Source organism: Motacilla alba, chromosome 7 (genome assembly GCF_015832195.1).
Source record: "Motacilla alba alba isolate MOTALB_02 chromosome 7, Motacilla_alba_V1.0_pri, whole genome shotgun sequence".
Classification (NCBI taxonomy): domain Eukaryota; kingdom Metazoa; phylum Chordata; class Aves; order Passeriformes; family Motacillidae; genus Motacilla; species Motacilla alba.
In genome coordinates, this window is record NC_052022.1 from 32,792,047 (window position 1) to 32,815,023 (window position 22,977).

General features: G+C 42.5%; 1 protein-coding gene across 5 annotated transcripts in view; it reads right to left on the reverse strand.

Moving 5' to 3' along the window:
* Window positions 1-3,075: 3,075 nt before the first annotated feature.
* Window positions 3,076-22,977, reverse strand: part of ADARB1 (adenosine deaminase RNA specific B1) — a 61,303-nt gene continuing 41,401 nt past the window's right edge. For 3 of the 5 annotated variants that reach the window (XM_038142290.1, XM_038142293.1, XM_038142292.1), the window contains exons 5-11: window positions 22,555-22,669; window positions 20,590-20,758; window positions 19,855-20,081; window positions 19,159-19,327; window positions 10,160-10,341; window positions 4,657-4,835; window positions 3,076-3,934 (exon numbers count right to left, since the gene is read on the reverse strand). In XM_038142290.1, the coding sequence (XP_037998218.1) occupies window positions 3,758-3,934; window positions 4,657-4,835; window positions 10,160-10,341; window positions 19,159-19,327; window positions 19,855-20,081; window positions 20,590-20,758; window positions 22,555-22,669 (1,218 nt within the window). In that variant the 3' untranslated portion in view covers window positions 3,076-3,757. The remainder of the gene's footprint in view (window positions 3,935-4,656; window positions 4,836-10,159; window positions 10,342-19,158; window positions 19,328-19,854; window positions 20,082-20,589; window positions 20,759-22,554; window positions 22,670-22,977) is intronic. The other 2 variants (XM_038142294.1, XR_005257543.1) reach the window with 2 other exon arrangements.

Genomic DNA, 22,977 nt, shown 5'->3' on the forward strand with positions numbered 1-22,977 from the left:
ACTCCCAATCAATCACCCCAAACTGTGTGCCTAAAACACAGCCCCACTCCCAATCAATCACCCCAAACTGTGTGCCTAAAACACAGCCCCACCCCCAATCACCCAAACTGTGTGCCTAAAACACAGCCCCACTCCCAATCACCCCAAACTCTCTGCCTAGAACACAGCCCCACTCCCCATCACCCCAAACTGTGTGCCTAAAACACAGCCCCACTCCCCATCACCCCAAACGGTGTGCCTAAAACACAGCCCCACTCCCAATCAATCACCCCAAACTGTGTGCCTAAAACACAGCCCCACCCCCAATCACCCAAACTGTGTGCCTAAAACACAGCCCCACTCCCAATCACCCCAAACTCTCTGCCTAGAACACAGCCCCACTCCCCATCACCCCAAACTGTGTGCCTAAAACACAGCCCCACTCCCAGTCACCCCAAACTCTCTGCCTAGAACACAGCCCCACTCCCCATCACCCCAAACTGTGTGCCTAAAACACAGCCCCACTCCCCGTCACCCCAAACTGTGTGCCCACACAGACACTGCAGCTCTCCAGCCTGTCTCCAGACCTGGACTGATGAAAAGTAACCCCAGTTCCCTGATCCTGAGCCTTTCAGCTGCTAGTTCTCTTAGATTTAGAGGAACTGCACACAAAAGCCTTCTACTCTGGAGTTTCCTGTGCAGTAACCAGCCATGAAAAGATTTCTCCTAGACAAGGAGAGAATGAGAATTGCCAGCTGTACAGAAACCCCACTGCTGTAAATCCCTAAGGCAGCAGAGTCACTGTTCCCATCGCCAGCTGCTCCAGGGGCAGAGCCAGCTGGACATGCCCACTGCTAACAAGCCCCTACATAACAACACTCACACAATCAATAAGAATAATCTACAGTTATTACCAGTCCTGAGTACAGCCATAAGCAAGATTTCAAGTGTTAACCTTTAGGCCCAGATTTTCTTAAAATGATCCTGCAGAACATATATATATATATATATTTATATATTTATTTTTAAAACATCTATATTTAAAATTATCTATTTACTTAACCTATAAAACTTTACTACAAGCCAGACTGCCATCTGGAGAAAAAAAACCACCTTAAATTCAATTTCAAGTATTCATCAACATTAAATTTGTTACTCTAAATCCTTTGAAGGTCCTGAGACAAATACTAAATTATAATTATGTAAATATTCAATCAAAATAATTATATAAATATTCAATCAAATAGAAGGAAAAAAAATTTAAAAATGGAAGCAGCTCCCAGAGCAGCAGTACAACTTCCCTATGCAGGCCAGCTCCCACCTAACCCAGCCCAGGCTTTCCAGAGCCCTCAGCCTCCAAGAGCTGGTCTCCTACAAAATCTGGCAGCTGCCAGAGGCTGAGCTGTCTGATCTTTTTTGCAATCACTTGAGATTATATACATGGTTATCCCTCCTTGCTCAGTGATTTCCAGGGAACTCTCCGTACTTCCTTCCACTGTGAGCTGCACAAAAAGGAACAAGGGATTGAAGGAAGCCAAGCGGTTTTTAATGACTCCTGGAAGACAGACACGGATTGCAGACAACCCTGGAAAACTTTTTAAAATCCGAGAATTAGCAACAAGAGAACTCTTCCTCACAATTAACCTGACACAACTCCTTCATCAAAAGATTTTGGCATGGAACCTATTTCCACTACAGTTTAATGTTATTAGTTCATTCCAACAGCTAAAAAACTATGCCTGTAATACTATTTAAATATTTTGTTAATATTTTTGACTTAATAAAAAAAATACTTTGAACTACTACTTTCCTAGTCCTCAAAAAAATTCAGAGAGACATCAACTTTTGAATGAGTCCCTTAAAAGCGTGCATTTCACCTGAGAGCAGCAATGACTCCAAGGAAACACACACGGCATGACCACCTTTTCCTCAGAAAAAGAAACATGTTCACACACTCAACTATGACCCCAAACAGAACTTCTGCAGTGTGACCAAGACAAGGTGTCCCAGAGCTTGCAGAATCTGACCTCATACAACTGAATTCCTTTCTGTTTTGGAAGAGGTCAGTCTGCACCTCGGTTGGATGATGACTCCAAGAGCCTTGCTGGACCTGCAGAGGCCACGGGAGTGGTCTCAGCTTTAATGAGGAGCTGACAGGGTGACTGAAGCCACCACAAAGGTGAATTAACCCAGCCCTTCTACTGCAGCTTCCTCCCCCAGCATCTGGAAAAGGCAGTAACCTCCAGAAGCATCAATTCCCTGAGGGGCCCCTGGGTCACAGACTCTCTTGTCTTCCCAGAGGAATGCTTGCTGTTATCCACAGTACCACCCAATGTACTGCTTGCACCTCAGTGTCTTCCTCCCAGGACAAGAACCCAGAGACTTCAACTAATGCACAAGTGATTTTCAGTCTGATCAGGTTTTGAAGCTGAGAACAGGCTCCTACTCGAGCAGAAATGCCTTAGCATTCATGGTTGGCCAGACGTGGGTTTACACCAAAGTCTTCAACACCCCAAGGACTTGCTGACCCCAGGGGTGCAGGGGCTGAGGTGCTCCTTCTACACAGCAGCTAATCAAACCTCAGTATCTCGCTTCCATCTTTCATTTTTACGTAAAGCAGAAGCGTCCACACCTTCAGGAAAAACACTTTTTAAAGGAATAGTCAAAACAGATGGACACACATTTGAGAACAACTTACCTAATTAGCTTCATGATGCCCATCACACATGTAAAGCCCAAAGGCAAGGGAATCTCAGACACAACAATTTGGCTGAAAGCAGATATAACTCACAGGAAATAAGTTTTAAGAACTGGTTTCTCTGTTACAAGAGTTTCTAGAGGAGAGCAATTAATACCCAACAAGTAGTCACTGGTTTTGGCAACTCAGGCTTGGTGCCCTTAAAATGAGCAGATCTTTTTAAAGCTGTTACATTGCTGTTACAGTTAAGATTGTATTCAGATGAGTTCCTGGGATACACAAATCACCTACTTCTAAACAGGCTTCTGCATGTTATAGACTAAATTTCTTAACTTACAAATAATTATTTTGCTGTTTCCAGTCTACAATGGTAAAAAAAATGAAGACTTCACAATGGGTATAAATGGGAGGTAAATGTATTTTTAAAAACAGAATAAAAAGCTGCATGTTAAAAACTGGCTCACAGACTAATAAATACATACATCAAAGACATGAAATTTTCAGCAGCTGGTTTTAAAGAGCAAGGAATTGGGAAAAAAAAAAACAAAACTAGCTGTCCAGACTCCATTCCGCCTCTGTGGTGTATGTACTAAAAATATCTGCAGTTGAAAAACAAGTTAACAGAGGAGTAGAATCAGCTTTGTCACCTATTTTCTTTTTTAAAAATTAAGCTACTTCCTAAAAGTGTGGTGTAAAACCTAGAGAAACTATTAATTTCTTCATGCACTTGATGACATTGAATTAAAAAAGAAATTCTTTTAACCCAGAAAAAATGAGTCATTGTACACAGTAAGGACAGCCTTACTGCAAGTTTTCTACAGTAAAAGTATTTCTAGAAATACACCAGAAATTACTTTCCTATAACAAAATATACAATTATGTGTTGCATCATCATTGAGTTTCAATACTTAGGCAAAACAGAAACAGCTACTGTGAAGTGTTTTTCAAAAAAAACCCAAAGAAACCCAACTCCAAAGAGCAGAAGGATGTTTTGACGGCTGTGGAGATGCCAGAAAGCAATGCTGGACACCAGGATCCTCCAGAACAACTCCTCTTCCCAAGTGATGTGCAGTTTGTGAATTAGACTGTGAGAGAAAACTGATCCTGTTCTATGGGCTTCTCCACCCAGGCTCCAAGTCCTGCCTTCAGAAATGCTTTAAACAAACACTCTTTAGCAGTTTGATACTCCGTGGCTCCTTGCTTGGTGTCGTGGTACAGGTTGGGCTTGAGGATCTTTGAGCGCAAGCTGGAGGAAAGCTGTGGGGTTGAGAGACGAGAGAAGGAGAGAGACAAGACCCCATTAAGCCAAACAGCACCACAGTGACCGAATTGTTTACGAATTATTTAAGCAGCTAATATTAAAACAAGGTAAGGATCTATCAAACAAAATGTTGAGGCCAAAAAGCCACAGGCATGCTTCCTGGAAGTTTTCTTTCTGACAGTAAAGAGTGAAACCTCAGCAGTGAAAATGGGATTATCCTTCCAAATAAATTAAAATGCAAAGGCAAGCTCAAAGGAGACAGCATCCTTTGCCTACTCGGCTATAAACCAAGGAATATGCATTTAGGACCAGACAGCATCACATTAAAAAGTAATTTAACAAACAGATTGCAGCTACCTGGCCTCAAGTTGGACCAGTGAGGTTTATATTAGATATTAGGGGAAAAAAATTCACTGAAAGGGTTGTTAAGCATTGGAACAGGCTGCCCAGGGAAGTAGTGGGGTCACCATCCCTGGAAACGTTCAAACAACGTGTGGATGTGGTGCTAGAGGGCATGGTTTAACGTGAACATGGTGGTGGTGCTGCGTTGATGGGTGGACTTTACAATCTTAAGGGTCTTCTCCAGCCTTAAAGATCCTGTGGCTCTAACACAAGGCTCAGCTTAGAACAGGCTGAAAGTGGCTTTTGAGTACAGAAAGCACATCCAGGTGTTTCACAAAGACTTGAGGAGTGGCCAAGGTGCCCTGTGGAGCCGTACCTTGGCGTGGATGCGCATCCAGCGGCTGTAGAAGGCGTGCTTGCAGAGGCGCGACGCGCGGCCCATCTCATCCTTGCCAGTTGTGGCATTAATGACCTCCAGACCAGAGTCTCCCACTGTCCAGTTCACACTGAAGTTGGGGGCTTTCCCTGGCTGGCGGGCCTCTGCGTTGCTGATACCTGAAAGAAAAGTGATGTTTAATGATGATAATAAATACAAATGCTTGACTTTTGGTTTTGTGTGGGACAGCAAACAGTCTTAGAAGCAGATCTTTTATTTTGAGGGCTTTCTCCTGCAGATTTCTCACCCGCTCACAGAGTGACATCTCGCTCTCATTCTGGCTAAAGTGTTCTCTAGTTCTGTCCCTCCCAGCAGGGCAAGTGTGCACTGCTGGAAGAAGCAGCCTCCTTGGCAGAGGGGGTCATGGAGAGCTCTGTGGCAGGAGTTCATGGGGTTCATCTCATTTCAAAATAACTACGAACCCTGCAAGTGTTCATGGCCAGGTTGGATGGAGCTTGGAGCAACCTGGGATACTGGAAGGTGTCCCTGCCCGTGGCAGGGAGTGGAATGACGTGTGCTTTACAGTCCCTTCCAACACAAACCATCCTGTGATTCTACTGAAAGTGAGCCCCAAGCTCAGCACCCTCCACAAAGCCAGAACTGGCAGACATTTGGGTCTTCCAGCACAAATCACTGTGTTCTGGCTGACTCCCCACTTCACAGGCCCAGTGCTGCACACTGAGCCCAGAGACAGGGAACCACAGGATTCCAAACAGGACTCAAATCACTTGGCTCAGGTGTTAAATTAGGTAACATCTTCCAACTATGGCTCTGCCTCCAGGGATGGAGAAGCAAAGCCACCACAATCCAACCCAAGTGCAAATCAAGTCTGGCTGCCTGCCCAGGGCAGGATTTATTCTCCGCAACACCCCAGTGCTCCAAGAGGGACTACACACAATGAAGGTCACAGCAGCTGCTGCCATGCATGTGTGACTCCTCAGATACTGCAGGGGTGGCAAAACTCTATTTAAGATGTCTCAGTCACCTCACTAGGAGAGAACAAAGCACCAGGGCAATTTGCTCTTTCTAGTTAATAAAAATCCCACTTTTACTTTAAGGCAGCTCCCACCAAGAACTTATTTCAAGTCTACTCCACTGTTAGGCCAGTTCCTACACTTCATAAAATCTAAAAAATTTGTGGAAATTGAAGATAAGCAACACAGCAGGATGCATTTCTGGCTGATATCTGGAACACAATCTAATAAAGCTGGGCACCTGGGAGCAGGACTGGCTCACCTGGCTCAGTCTCATGGCACCTCTGGGCCCAGCACTCTGAGTGGGCAAGGTCAGAACGACCCAGCAAAATTCAGTTTGCTTCCTATCATCAATTCCTCGTTTAATAAACGAAGAAACCCTTTGAAATATAAATCACTGAGGCTGTTGTATTTTTACCCTTGGTTTGGATCAATCTTGTCACTATGACTGATAAGAAGTAATTAACTGAATAATAACAAAATGACCTACTGTTCCCCATTTTCTTAAAATACAAGCTGAAAAAATCGAGAATTGGTACAAAAGTTGGTTTTACCAAAAGTACTGAGGCAAAACTGCCAAGAAATTGATGCCACTGACAATTTTTTTTTTTAATTTAATGACATCTATACTACTATCTTTTCTTTCATTCCATACATATTAAACAAGTACAGGGATCAGACAGACGTCATCAAGTACTCCAAAACACTTCAGATATCACAACCAGCCCCACAAGCAAATCAAATAAAGCTGAACATCCAGCATGCACTACATTTCCACTGCAATTACACAATTGCATTCCTTTGGTTTTGATTAATTAATTATTTAAAAAAAAAAACCACCAAAACCAACCCAGATTGAGAATTTCAAATAGATTTAATTAATAACAACCCATTCAGCTGGTTATTTGTATGTAAGAACCCTGGAAAGATGTCAAAGGAGTCCCTGATGGTCGATCACAAGTAGCAGGGACAGGGAATAAAGACCATCTCAAAATCAAAGCATTTGATAAAACTTTAGGTGGGTCATATCTTCCCCCTCAAAATCTAGACACGAATATAGCACAATGTGCTGAGAATAGGAACAGAAAAAAGATTTAGGATAGAAAGTCAAATATTTTACTCTTCTTTGAAATCTAATAGAACTAAAGCTATTTAGAGAGCATTGCTCGGAACTTATTGTTGAGTGTTATTACAAAGAGATGTAATAAATAAAAGCAAAGGTCACAGCTCTTTGTGCCACTGCTTCTATGAATAATAAGGTTTGACAGTTCTTTGAGGAGAGAGTTGAAACAAGCTTCATGAACAAGGACATAGAAAGCTGAAAAACACCAATGTGAACTGGAGGATAAGGTACCAAGGGAACAGCCAAATTAAAAAATCACCAGAAATTCTGCTGAAGGATTTATTTTTGTCTACCTTAAAAACAAATTCACTAACACTTGGATAAAGATGATCTCTTTGGGAAGAGGGAACACAGCTGGAGAACCTCCAGCTCACAGCAGAGCTGGGATGTGGGGGGGTAGAAAACTGATCATTGATGATACTAAATTATTTTTAAACAGCAATAAGAGGAGCAATAGCAAAAAGTAGCAGAAAAAAACCTCAAATACTGGGTGTCTAGGCAATAAAAGAAATAAAAAAAATTCTTCACAGATTAATATAAAGCAAGACATATTAGGAAAAAACCCAAAGCAATCTCACACAAGGAGTGCTACATTTGGAGCTCGATATTAGCATTCAGGAATGAGATTTTAGTTTCTAATATTCAGTTCTACCAAAAGGTCAGGTCAGTCACCAACAGTAATCAAAGTGAATGTCAGGAATTATCAGTGAAGGATCAGGGAAGTGAACAGAATATTTGCCACTACATGGACTAGAATTGCTGCTTTACCCTGAACATCAGCTGCTGCCCTGGTCTCACTAGCACAAAAATGGGTCTGCAAAATGATCCTTAATGTGAAAGGGTCTCTGTGCAAGGAACAACAAAGTAGACTAAGACACCTCAGCTTGCAAAAAAACAGGATTTATATAGGAAGGAGTATCTCAGAGGTATAGAAAACTGAGTGTCATGACCACTGCTTATAGCCTGGATCTCACAGAGCACTGAGGAGCATCTAATTGAGGAAATTAGCAGAAAGGAAGTTCCTCTGCACAAAGCTTTGCACATTCCACAGTCCTCCTTACACAAGGAGGCTGTGGATGGCAAAGAGTTGAAAGCATTTAAAAAACTGGAACCAGGAATTAACAAATGAAAGGTGTGTTAAGGATTTCTAAACACAAAGCTCTCAGTACCTGATTTGGGCTTCAGCCCAGGTGAACTCCTGCATGCCTACCTCCCACAGTGGCTCCCCCTCAAAATGAGTTTGTGCAGGTCACCCTGCAGGTGGGCAACTTGATATGAGATGATTTATCCAACCACCCTCACTCTGACTGAGAAATCAATTATTTTTCAGATTATTCTAGAAATTTACAAGATTCAAACCTGTCTTCTCTTCAAGTGGGTGGCAAGCTCTCAGGGAGAGTCAACTGCCCTCAGTGCTGGGGTACCTGAAAAGTTGGATCCTGCAACCAAGGCCTCCAAGAGTCAGCACAGGAGGGAGTTTTCTATGAATAGACAGATTTCCTGCATCCCTCAGCTGAAAAACACCTGCTCTGGTATGTGTGTTCCCCACTGGAACTGAATATATGGGGATGTGTTAGTGGTGGACAGGGCAGTGCTGGGCTCATGGCTGGATTCAATTATCTTGGGGGTCTTTTACAACCTTTATGATTCTATGATCCAATCTGCTGGCAAAAGGTGTAAGTAAAAACTCTTATTAACAAAGAAAGATGATGAAAGACAGTTTTTAGCAGTACAAACAGTGTCTCAAAATAAATTTGACTTAATGCAGGTGCCACAGTAGACATAAAATTTGCTTTATTAGAGGAAGAAAACCTGTTTTTACAGTGCTTTCTCAGCTAAAAAGGCAGGACAGTGGGATAAGACAGGTATTTCTGTTCTAGTTCATCCCCCCAGTGGAAATAAATCTCAGAGGGGGGTGTGTGTGTGACACAAGACAGAACACAGAACTGGAGACGGGTATTTCTGCCACGCTTCTTCTAGGTAAGAAAAACTGAAAAATATGTGAATCCAAGAGCACATGGGCAGCTACACAAATGCCCCAGCTGAATCTAACAGCAGAGGTCTGAAAATCAGCTTTCGAGACTGAACCAGTAAAAGAAAATATATCGACACAGTTCTCAGCCCAACCTCCTAAAGAACCTTTCTGTACATACATAAAGAAACACTCTGTACATTTTGAGATGTGTATTTTTGTGAAAACTCCACAGCTGAGAACATTTCCAAACTCTCTCTGCTGCACAGCAAGTCCTGGCTCAACTGTTTAAACAGATGGTTCTCCTTCATGGGAAATAAGATGATAGCACCATTGCAGAAAGATGATTTTCAAGAAGACAAGGTACTGTTACATGCTGTGAAAAGGATAACAAAAATGCTTCTCACCCTGCCACAAACCTGCTGTCTTGAAGGACTGATAAAAATTCCCCAAAATCAGGCAGAAACAGCCCATACATCAGCTACTATGCCCATAAAACTATTAGATATTTGGTACAGAGTGTTGCAACTGTTACTTACTTGCTAATATAAGGACAAATACATTATTTAACATTTTTATACGTCCTAGTTCAGGGAAACCTTATTACCTTTCTTACCTAAAGAAATACTCATTGTTCACAATGCTCTTTTCCCCACTCCCTCTCTAAATCTTTTTAAAAAATTCATGTCAAACTTTAAACATGCTTTAAAATTATGAGCTGCTTTTTCTTCCCTGGAAAATAAACACATGCCAAAAGCTAATCTCTACAGAACAAAGCAATAGACACAGTGAGTGAGAGGGAGGATGAGATTTCAGTTTTAAAGCTTTCAGAGCATTACTGTAACAAGCCATTTTAGAATTTAAGACAGGTGAGGTGTTATCTCCATCCATTCTGAGTTGATTATTGACCTAAAAATTGTGACTCAGGTGTGTCTATCTTGGCGTACTGATAGATGAAGGGACCACTCAACAAAAATCTGCAGGGCAAGAGAAGTGACAGTGAGTGCTAATACACTATTCCACAGGTGGGAGGAGAATTCCCTAAACCTTCAACTCTCCTCACTCTTCCTGGGCATGCTCCATCCCACTCTTCCTGGGCATGCTCTCCTCAACTCTTCCTGGGCATGCTCCAGCCAGGAATGGTGTGAAAACTCATCCCAAGTCTCATCCCCCAGTTCTTCCCAACTTGAAAGGGTCCTTGCTATGGTATTTCTGACTGGGTGTCTGTATTATGTTTGGACCACAGCTCCTCTATTGCAAGCAGCAAGCAGTTTACTCACAGCACACAGTTTGCAAGGTTTTGAGAACTACAAAATCACAATGCTACTGGAACAGACTTAGTTACCGGCACGGCCTTCTCCATTAGATACTTGCCACTAAGTAAAGGTCTGTTGAGTGTATAAAGAGGTGGTAGATCTTCTATCTCTGCTATCCTCTGGTATACGGCTCTGGATAGATGATCCCCATGATATAAACTCCCCAAGATGATGCTAGAGAAGTAAATTGGCTCCACAAAGAGGCTAAGTAAGGCTCCTTGAATACCCAATACGTTCCACCTAAGAGGGAGGGAAAAACAAAACAAAACAAAAAACAAAAAAACACTTTCTTTTTAATGAAACAAGTAATATCTACCAGACATAACAGCAGTTAATCACAATGGACCAGACTTTCAACCCTTCCTCCTGACTAGCACATGACCATGGTAGCACAAGCTGTGACACCTGCCAGAATTTCAGAGATCAGCTTAGGGGATACTCAGTGTAATCCTGAGTAAAATGACCTAAAACAGGAGCAGACTCTGTAACTTGTACCCCTGCTAACCTGTCTGGTGACGCATTTTCCAGCACTCTAGTGCCAGAGATGGACAGGATCATTCAATGAGAGAAAGTCAAACTGTGAGATTCTCCACCAGAAACAGCAGCTGATACCTCCAGAAGACCTGGCAGGGAGAAGAGCATCCTTCCCAGAGCACACAAAGGATTCTCTGCAAGACCTCCATACCTCACCACCACAAGGAAAGGCCTGTCCTTCAAACCCTGGCCCAAGTGGCCACATCCTGCTGACAGAAAGGGCATGTGCACTGACTTGCAATAGCCATGGGCAGGGACAAAACTGACTATGAAAACTGAAAACATACAAAGAATGCATACAGTCTTTGCTCCCTTTACCTGCTTCACAGATTCCAAACATAAATCCCTGTCTGAGCACTGTGATTTACCCTGGATCAGGTCTGGTGGCGGGGATACAAAATGCCTAGGAGTAAAATCCTGATTTTGATTTTTTTTTTTTTTAATTGTGTTCACTTGATACAGTTTTGACTCTCAATGTCTCTGTAACTGTCACACAAATTACTTGTGAAAACCTCAACATGTCCTGCAGAGTATTTTCACTGCCTTGCTCTGAGGAATACTGAGGTACTATAAAAATAGCATATTTCAGTCTTGGAATCCCAGAATGGTTTGGCTTGGCAGGGACCTTTAACATAATCTAGTTTCAAACTCTGCCACAGGCAGGGACACCCTCCACTATCCCAGATTGCTCCAAGCCCTGTCCAGTCTGGAGTTGGAGTCCAATTGCAAAAGCCAGACACAAGCAGCAGGAAAAGTTTCCTTTGGTGCTTGGATAAAACAGAGGAGCACATCAGAAGCTCTCATGCTCCCACAGAATGACTGTCCTTATTAAAAAGCCCATGCTATAGCAGGTTGCAAGGTTCTCCTAGGAAAACAGGGAATTCAAATGCTGCTAACAGTGCTTCCTGCAGCTTGTGCTGGGCAGGATACACATCAGCATCCTTTTAGGCTAGGAACTCCACACCACAACTGTTTCAGTAGTGCAGTAACTGAACCACCCAGGCTGGCTTCAGGACTTGCAACATGCTTCTTTTTTTAAATATCAAAATGGTAAAACAAAGATTATAATCCAAAGCAACTATTTCTTTGCCTATCTTTAGTGATGATGAAAATGGAGGCAATATGCATTAATTTACTCACCCATCATCAAAAAGCTGGCCTTAATAAGTGAATAAAAATACTGTGCTAATATATGAGGTGCATTTTACATGGAATAAGGGCATATTTTTTAGAAGACTGAGAACACAATCAGCAACCAAGTGTCAGAGTAAAGACATCATGTGAAAATTGCTGCTTCCCAGGACCAATATGCCTTCCTGACTGCTACAGACACAGGTAACACTATGGGACAAACATCTGGAAAGAACTCAAGACTGAGCATTGCAAACTGAGGTTTGCAGACAAGGCACATCCCATTTTACATTACATGATCAGTGCTCAAGTGATGACAGACATTTTAAAATAGGCCACAGCACTCCTCTGGCAAGCCCTTACTTCCTAAATAAACCCTCAGCCAGACCCTTTTCCTTACTGCAGTATTTCCAGAGCTCATGTTTTGCCGCTTCCTCCCACACTTGGTGACCTTCTCTGGCGCAGAAAATGAAAGCTGACATTTGCCTTGTGAAGTTCTGATTAAGAAGAGGACGAGGAGTGAGGACAGCTGAGCAAGCCTCTGCAGAGAGGACTGTATGAACTGGTGTTATGTGTGAACTGTTTTCCTGGGCTGTGCTGAATCCCCTTTGGCACCCCAGCACACACTCGCGCTGGGCTCAGCAGTGGGCCTGTGCAAGCACTGCAGAAACCACTCACACAACCAAAACTCTTCCATATTCAGCAGGCAGGGTTGGGTGGTGGTTAGGTTTATAAAACTAGCTTTACATTTCATTGTTATAATATAGAAGAACATAAACTTCTCTACAAGAAATGTATTCTTATATCAGAAACTGGTAATAGTGCAGAGAGAAACATGAAACCCAAAAGAATCACATAATCACTAAGGCTGGAAAAGTCCTCTGCAATCATCAGGTCCAACCACTAACCCTGTCCAGCACCATCCTGTTCACCACTGTTCCCAGGTGCCACATCCACACACCTTTTGCACACTTCCAGAGACACACCAGTTCCCTGGGCAGCCTGTTCCAGTGCCTGGCCAAATTTTGCCCCAACATCCAACCTGAGCCTCACCTGGTGCAGCTTGAGGCCACTTTCTCTGGTCCTGTCCCTTGAGACCAACCCTCAGCTAACTCTGCCCTTCCATCAGGGAGGTGTGGAGAGCAAAGTCACCTCTGAGCCTCCTTTCCTTCAGGCTGAGCTCCCCCAGATCCCTCAGCCTCCCCCTGTCAGATTTATGGTTGTGTTCTGCAGCTCACAGCAGAGTGAAAGAAAGGACTGCATGGAGGCTTTCTTCTTGTTCCTTTTTTTATCCTGTACTTCTGTCAAACAGTAATATCTCACTTCCATCAGCACGTACACTCGAACAACTTTTATGAATATAAACTGAGAAGGAACCACCACCACACATCAGTTTTCAAAAGGCCACAGGCATCACCTCCAGAAGTGGTAAAACTGCCTCATCCTCCAGCTTACAAACACAGATTGTCAGAACTCACACCAACAACTGCTGCCAAAATAGCATTAACCTTTACTGAAAGCAAAATTTCTTTTGAAATTAAGGGGGCAAATGCTGTATTTCACTACAAATCATGCAGTGCAGAGCAGAAAAAACAAAATGCACTGCAGAAAACTTCAAGTCAGTGTTGTCTTTCCAGTGGAGCATTTAAACAATGGATTTTTTTTCCCTTCACATTAAAAATAGCATCAGAAAAGAGTTAAGTAAGTGAAGTGACCTAAGTCTAGTTTACAAACCCAAACCTGGGTGCTAAAGAATGAGCATGAGCAGAACACAGGAATGCTGCATCACATCAATAGATAGTGAAATGCCTAAATAAAGCAGAGAGTTACAGATGGGAAAGAACACCCAGGGAAGCAGGCAGGGAAACTCTCCCCAAGTAAACCTTCTCACTGGAAAAACCCGAGATGCTTGTCTAAGGTAAGCAAAAAAAATTGTCTTATCACAGTACTTAAAACCAGAATTCTCAGAATATGTTAAGTTACTACAAGAATTTTCTGTGACAAACTTCAAAACCTTTACCTTAAAGTAATGATATTTAAAGTACAAGCTCTTAGATTGGTATAAATAGCCACAATGTTTACATTCAAACTGCTAACACTTAAACAGAGGTGCCCTGATCTGAGCTGGGGTACAGCTAACTGTGATTCCTTCACTGTTGGGAGTAGAAGGACAGTGTTGGGAAATGCTCCTTCAAACCAGCACATCCCAACACCTTTGCAGGCTCAACCCCAGCCTTGGCCTTTGCAGATCAACGCACGTGGGCTGTGTTCAACTCCTGTTCATTTACACAGAGGACACTCTCTGTGCACTGTGCTCACCTGATGCCTTAGAGATGAGCACCTCAGTGGGAAAAATCTGAATTTTATAAATTTGTCACACTCACTGGTTTTCTTATTCTATATGCACTGCTGTTTATCTTGTTCATTACAGTCTGGAGGATAGATGCACTTCCTCAACCTTTCTGCTGTTCTCGGGCACACTGCACTAAAAAAGAGGGTGGAGAAAGCAGAGACTGACACCAAATCAAGAGGAGTCCTCTCCTCCTTGCTATGTTGCCACACTTCTGCTTTGGACCTACTTCTGCTCAGTGGGTTCCTAAAAGGTCTGTGGATTTCTTAATGAAATGCAGCTCATTTCACAGCTCTTGATACATGAGAAGGTAAGCAAAATTTAACTCTCAGCAACACTTTCACAGTGTGCTGGTAGCACCTCTTCCCAAAAATAAAACCAGTTAAAAATACACGTGCCGGGTAAAAACTCTCCTCTGAACTTTGCAAATGCAAAAGGTACAGAAATTCTGTTATTCACATTATTTTAGAGAAAATGCAGAATTGAGGGGGGCCTAACAGCAGTAAGACATAAAACTTGACGTTAATATCAAACATCTTAGTTACTAATTTTTATGCAGAGAGCCAGATAGGGCAGGGGAGTCACTATGTGTGACCCACAATGGTGTCCACATGGAACTGGTGCAAAAATTCATCTCAGGAAAACAAGAGTCTCCTGCAACTACTCAAACAAGGCAAAACCTGACAAGTGTTTACAGTTCAAAGAGCTTCTCATATCAATATTATTTGTAAACACCAATTACTATGAAGAAACTAAAATTATTTAGTTGGCACTTCATTTATCACAAGTTTTTACTTGCAACTGATGGCAAGGAGAGAAGGTGTCACTGTGGAAGATGTAGCACTATCCCAGAAACCACTCCTCCTTCTGGTGTGCAGAAGGCACAACTTTAAACCTGATTTCACTTTGTCTCCTAAAGAGGTTAATTCTCTGTGACCACTCCTCTTCAAGAGCCACAGTTGTAAAGATACTGCTGCCTGTTTACAAGGAGTGAGAGCTTCTTTTAAATCAAGTGACTTGGTCAGCAGCCCACACTATAAACCCTAAGTGCAGGAAGTCTCTGGTCTTTGACAGTAGCTCTTCTCACAACACCATTTCAGATTTGCAGTTACAGACATGAAAAATTCTCCCCTTGTAGCTGCACTGAGGCAGGCAACCACACAGCTCTGACTTGTCCCAGCTTTTCTGGCATTGCCTGGATTTGCTGCCTGTATGTTGTTGGAGACTGAAATGTTATAGTTTATGACTTCAACAGCTTCATGAAGGACCTTTGCCTATAACAGCAAAACTGTATAAAAGCTGCAGAGACAACCACCAAAACCCTGAATGGGGTCCTGGACTGCAAGTTGATAAGATGAAGTGACTCAGGTCTGGGGTGGGGGGAGAAGAACACATTAACAGAGGGATCAAGCTCAGCACCTTGTATTGGAGAGCACAGCCCAAGGGCTATCAGCTGCCAGGCTGGCACAGACCCTGCACCCACGGGTGGAGGGAGGAGAGGTTTTGGGTGTGTGGTGAAAAAGCCTCTGCTCAGAGGCAGTGAATGCCCCATCCTCTGCTGTGCGGGGCTCAGCTGCGGGGCCCTTCACCCCAGGAGAAGCTGCAGCCACGTGAAGGACAGCAGAGGGGTGTCATGGCCCATCAAAGGCCCCCCAAAGGGGTCCCCAGACCCTGCACCAGAGCACTGCACATGCTGCAACACTTTCAGAGTCCTGCAAGGCACAGTCTCCAACCGGCCTCCTGCACTCCTGCAAGGGAGGCACGTGGGCATTCCCACCTGCCCAAAACTTACATTCATCCACTGGATTCTATACTTTTCAGGGCTGCAGGGGACCCTCATCACCCAGACCAGATGGAGGGGAGCACCGAGGCATCACTGAGACCCTCAGACAGCTGATACACTCCTACCTAACCCCTGTCACTCTCCCCATGTCCCTCTACCCCCCCATACACACTTCTTTCTCTATTTCTTTCTTTTCCCTGTCTTTCTCTTTGCCACTTTTACTATTAAATAAAATATATCATTTTTTTAGCACCAAGATCTAACCTTGTTTGGTTTTAATCACATTTTTTTTTGGTATTTTTTGAACATTCAAAGTTCTGTCAATTTTATACACAGAGACTTAGTTTTCTTTGTTCTTCTTGGTTTAAACCAGATTGTAACACATGTGAGCTTAGCTGAGAGGTTCCATAACTACACCTTGGGTAGTTATTTCTCACCACCTGCCCTCAGGTATTTCACCTAAGTGCCACAAAGCCACCATGCATCAAAATGGCCACTGCAATTCACATCAGCTACTGCCGCTGGGTTAAGAACTGGTAAGGACAAATGCTCACTTTTGGGGAAAAAGAGAAAGATGGAGTTTCAAATGTCTGTTTGGATTTCCCACTCTGAATGAGCACAGAAGGCCAGTGGATGGGCACGTGATGTTCTTTTACACAAAAATTTATCAGAAATATATTTTCTCTTCTTTAAAGTAGAAGAGAACCAATGACCTCCCTTTTAACAAATCAACTGAGAAAAGTTTTTCTCAGCTCCTAGAGCTTTTCTAAGAAACTGTGTGATAAGGAATTTTGTGCTTCTCAGCAGGACATTAGTCATTAACTGGAATGCTTAATGAGAAGCTAAGTAATTATTCGAAACCAAAAATATGGGCAGAAAAACACATCAAAAGAAAAATGACAAAAATCAACATTGTGAAGTACCATGGCACCAGGCCAGGACACATTGTAAACAAATGCATGTATATTAATGTTAACTCTGGTCAGAAACCACCCTAACACCTTACTGTAGAGCCACCAAGCTCTAACATACCAGGACAATCCTGTTTTAATGCTTCCAGTCCAAGTGGGATTACACTGGTGGCCCTCCCACATTTCTCACAACTTTTCTTGCATGTTTCTACCAGGTCTAGGAGGCGGCTGGGCAGCACACTGCAGCAAAGCACTCAAAGGCTGGAAACAGCAACTTCGATTATCCAGATAATCCACACAGATGAGCCACTTCAGATACAAGTGGTTTGATACAACTGCAATCCCCCATCCCAAATTCACCCACTTCTTTCCCAGGCTGTGACTTGTGAACCTCTGGGAAAGCTCAGTGGAAATTCCTGGGTCTGAGGCATTCTGGAGGACTGATTGCTGGACACTATGGAGCAAGGCATTCTTTCAAATGTTAATGGACAAAACATGTCAGGGCAATGCTTAAAAAAATTAAAAAAAAGATGAAAATTTGGGCCTCCTTACCCGTCATACAGTCTTTGTTCTGTGTCAAGGGGTTCTATTTGCTTCCTTCACTGGCACAAACAAAATTATTCCCATTAGCCCCAAGGAGAGGTGACAGCTAGCTATGGAAGCGAGAGATGGATTCTGTTCTGCATCACACAAAATCAACAAAAGAGTCAAATGTGTTCTAGCTCAACAACTGACTTTTTTTTTTAGATATTTGCAATGACAATGTGATAAAAGAATGTGGCTGGGAGAAGCCCCTGGCATGAAACTGGGGGATTTATTTGGTGAATTTTACTGAAAATATTATAAAAGAAGCCAAAATGTCATTTTTGTAGAATTACCTTTCCCCAGCTGCCTGTCCTAGCTTCTGAAAGGTCCTATTCATTTATGTTAGGGGTATTTAAACTAAAATAAAATGTCTTCCTTCAGTAGAGATGCTGATTACTTGAGACAAGACTAAAGGAACAAAGCCATTATATAACCTTCCTCCTCTATTTTTCATTTGGCATTTGCACTCACAAGAATAGTTCCAACTTAATATCTTTAATAAACTTTGAATCAGGCTAACAGTGACTTGAGAAACAGCAGAGCTCTTTCAATTAAAACATATATAGCATACATATCAGTGAAAGTAACTAAAGTATCATTAGCTGAAAATGTTGGCATTTCTCATCTACTTTGAAAGAGCACAAAGGCTGCAAACACGCAGACTCATTGAAAAAAATTATCATGATGCAACTCTCCCATACTTCCAATGCTTGTTAAAGAATACTACTGCTGAATGATTTTGAAACCAAACAACAAAAATGTTTCAATCTTCGTCAAAAAGAACAACAAAAAAGGAATTTGATGAAATATAAATTTAAATTATGTTCTGGAAACAAAATATTTAATTCCAATACAATATTTAAACTAGAATTAAAATTCTAGAGTAAGAACTAGAAATGCCCATCAATTAGGATTTTTTTAACAGGAACACTTTTCACCATAAAAAATAATAAACATCTAAACTATGCACGGAAGATGTAGGAATCTTTAATATCATGGAATGGTTTGGGTTTGAAGGGACTTGAAAGCTTGTCCTGTTCCATCCCTGTGCCATGGGCAGGGACACTTTCAATCAGACCAGGTTGCTCCAAGCCCCATCCAACCTGACTTTGAACACTTCCAGAGGAAGTTATGCAATAGACTTATTGTACTGATTTCCTAATGCTATACTACTTTAGGAGGAAAAAAAAATCTAAAACATTCCTCTGCTATTATCCAGTGACAGAAATACTAAACAAAGCTGTCATGACTTGACGTGGCTGGAATGGTACAGAGGGACTACACCTTGCCTCTGAAGCCAGCAAAAGGTGCGACACCAACTGTAGGTGAAGAATCAGAGCTTTACCACAGGGGTGGCAGCCACCCTCACACTGTGTCCAAGCAGTGAGATAAGCCCATCAATTCCCTGCACATTCATTGAGGGTACCATGCACCCCTTCTCTCTCGTAGGAATCACAGGATGGTTTTGGAAGGACCTTAAAGATTATCTTATTCCACTCCTTTGCCATGGGCAGGGATACCTTCCACTAGTCCAGGTTGCTCCAAGCCTCATCCAGCCTTGGCCTTCAACATTTGCAGGGATGGGGAAGCCACAGCTTCTCTGGGCACGCTGTCCCAGTGCCTCAGCACCCTCACAGGGAAGAATTTCTTTCCAATATCCCAACCAACCCAGCCCTGCTTCAGTTTAAGGCCATTCCCCCCGTCCCATGCCCTCCTTCAGCAGTAACATCAACAGCAACAAACCCAACCATTCAGTGTCTCACCTGGCTATCTTGTCACTGCAGGACATGGTCAGGAGCCTCTCTCCTTGCAACACCCCATCCCACGTCTGGATGGTGGTGGTGGAGCGCACAGGGATGGTCCCTTCCCCAGACTCGATTTTCGTCCGCAGCTGTCCTCTGGCTTTGCGGTTGGGATGTCTGTCCCCTTGGTCTGAAGGACAAAAAACACTGAGGATCAGCTGAGGAACCTTCTCAAAGGGTTTTACATTAGAATCACAGGAAGAAGGACTGATTTGAGGTATCCGCCTGCAGTTACTGCTGGCTTGCATCACAGTTCCTATTGCTCTTGGCAACTTAGCTACAGCATCAGACACCTCTCACAAATACTGCCTTCCAAAACACACTTGCAGTTAAACCAAGCTTTCACCAAAGGAGCAGTAGGAAGCAGGCAGCTCTTGAGCTCTGTTCTGTGTTACAGAGTTAAAATGAAGTTAATGGGCAGACTGTGGAAGGGGCAGGCAGAGAAGTTAAAGGATGGAAACAGGGAAAGGGGATGGTTAGTTCTGTAGGAATACTTGCTGACTCACTGGCTTATCCCAGTTAGCATCAGCCTCTTCAAGACCACAGGGCTCATCACTCTATACTGAACTTCTACCACAGAGGAAGAACAGCTCAGATTTTTTTGGAAGAGATCTTTGTCTAACACACTTCTATGCTAAAAGGAAAGAAGACACCTACATTTTAACCGTGCTGCTTGTACATGCCCCAAGAATAATTTAAGCTCCCTTGGGTGGAAGAGGAGGACTGCTGCCATACCCTCTTGTGCTGCTTCATGGGGTGAGAAAATCCGAGCATCACCACAAGGAGATGTGCTGATATAGAGATGGAACTGCACATTCTCCTTCAGCTTAAACCCGCCTTGCTCTGATCTGATGAAAATGGATTTTTGCTGATCTTCTTTATTGCTGAAACAGAGAAGAAAGCTGGAGTCAAAACTGACATTAACATGGAAATAGGCATAAGCTGGGCAAACTTAACAGGCATTAAAAATAAACAGAGGGTGGCTGAAATGTCTATAATATAAATCTAACAGTTGTGACAATTAACAAAATTAAAGGACCATCGAGATAGGAAACAAAGAGCCTGTGGCAATTCCAGATGTCAAGAGCTTTCAGGCACTTAAATGAAACATCAGCAACCTTCAGCCCACTTCATATTATTTTGATTTATACATTTACAGTTTACAAAATGATTGCCAATTATTTTCCCTGTCCTCCCCTCTCATGATTGACACCTCACTGAATAAATGTTTTGTTCTACTCAAACTTCAGGGCAAAGGGCACGAGTTCTAAATTCAACATCCTAACGCAAGAGGACAAGTGCTTTACACTGAAATAATGAAGACAGATGTTTTCCACAGACACCTTTTCAGCTCTGTGGGATCAGCTCATCATCTTTTCCCCCCCAGTTTACCTTAGGTAAAGCTCAAGTTGTGTGTACAGAAATTTCAGCAGACACCGTCGAGCTATAATTTCTGCGTGGCAATCATTTAATGCAAGACCACGATCACTCATGTATTCACCATTGATGCATTTTGTTCCTGTAGAAACACTTATTACCAGGGCATCTTTCACATCAGTACCTGCAACACAAAATTTCAGGAAGGAGATGCAATTAACACCACAAATAAAGCCCCGAGTGATCTTCTTGCAGAACCCAAACAAGGCTCTTTTTTTCCGGCTGTTTGCTTCTTTTAAAAAAAATAAATGTTTTTTCTTCTGATAATTTATTTAAAACAAAAGCTTCACTCAGCCATGCTTCCCTGCACCAGCATCATCAGTGGTTCTTATGGGAACTACTCTTTTCATGTTGGAGCTCAGACAAGTTAAAAATTGAAAACCTGCAGGTAGAAAGTGCTGCTTCAAGAAGAATAATTAAAGCCTGAGATCCAAAGTGCTTTTTTTCCTGAGATTCAGGCAGCCACAACTTCCAGCTGTACCTTCTGGTCACCTATGCAGATATTCACAGCCACTTTAGAAATCTGAAGGGCACTGGTTTACTAAAGCAGCAAAAGGTTATGGAAGGGTACTGAGCCAACAAAAGGAAAGGCAAGACTGGGGGGAAAAGAAATATAGATGTTTAAATCACTGTAAAGATTACCAGTGTAATGTGTAGTTCTTGAAATTAAACCATTCCATGCAAAAGTATGTTGGGTGGGTGTTTCTAAGCAGAGAGCTGCCTTTATCACTCAAAAAACCCAGCTGAATGAAGGACTAAGAAAGATGGGTCAAAATGCCACTTAGCAAAACACTCAGGGGGGAAAAAAAGCCCAACAAGTTAAAATGAACCTGAGCCCAGCTAGGCCCTCCTGCCCACAGGGCTAGAGGAAAAGCACCAAGCTGTAACACTAAGCTGCGCCATGGGGTCATTTAATTCCAGGTGTTCCCCAGACTTGTGTTCATGGCAAGATACTTTGTCATTCTGTGTAAAGCTATTTCTTCAGTTAATCAAAAGGCATTCACGTGTTAGTTAAGTCTTAATTCTTTGGCACATGACTCTTCTTGGAATTGCACATACCAAGCTTTAAATAGCATAAAAACCTGTGAAATATCACCAAAAAAAATAAAACTACAGCATGTTCCTCGTATATTTGGGGCTAAAACAGTGTTATTAGCAGATGGAGGTGTGGCTGTTGCTCCACAGGAGCATCAAGGCTTCCCAAACGTCCCAACAGCCTCTGTGAGTGGGAGGGCAAGAGATCGGGAAGGGACACAGCTGGGACAGCCTCAAAATGAACATTCCACCAAGGGTTCACATGGATTGAAGACAAAGAGAAACCTTAATGTGAGGAAAATCAGCAGCAGCATGGTCATAGATTAGTTTAGGGCAGAAGTTCACTGTTTTGGGCAATTTGGACAAGCAGAGATCTCGTGTCAGCACCCAGGGAGCCACGACACCACTGCTGACACGTGCACACTGCTGCCATCTGCCAAAACATGAACTGCTTTCATCAGATATTTTTACTAAAATGACTAACATAGAGCACTAAGAATAAAATGCAGCAAGAATAACAAAGTGCAAAATCTTAAAACCTTGGAAAGAAGCATAATTCTTACATAATGTGCCCAAACCAGGAATACCGATGGGGAAATTTTACTTATTTTCCCAAAGTTTCATGATTAACTTTAAAACCTGAATTTTGTGAGCTACTCAGATGTCTCAGGCAGAAGACAGGAACTCTGTGGAAAAAGAAGTATTTGCAGGTCTAATTTTCCTGTGAGTACCTGAGATTTATTTAATTACTATATTTAGTCCACCCTCAAGATTAAACAGTAAAAATACATTTCAATACTGCTTGACTGACAAGAGTTAGTTTACTAGATGAAAACAGAGCTCTCATATTTAGGCATTCAATATACTACTTTTTTAAAAATTTACCTGTTGTCATGACAACTCCAGCAAGGACTTTTCGACGTGCATGTGGAGATGAGAAATTTTCTGTCAAATCACTGAATTTATCTACAACCAAGCGTGCAACAGCATCAGCTAACACCTGTAGGACCATACAGAAATGCACATTAAAAAAATTTTAAAAAATTTAAAAAATTAGAGGAGCATTAAGTTATAAAGATTTACACTTTTAAATGACTGGACAAAGCAAATTAAGTGAGTTTTTATTGTTCACTTTAGAAACTGACATTGAGATGCCCCTTGCAAGTGGAAGCAGACGTTTGAGTGCTCCATGTCTACCAAAACAAGGTCAGACAGTGCTAAGCAAAGCACTGAAGCACCTAATGCCCATGATCCTGATGAACATTTGAGGCTTGGGAGAACAACTGGATAGACAGATAAGTCTATCCT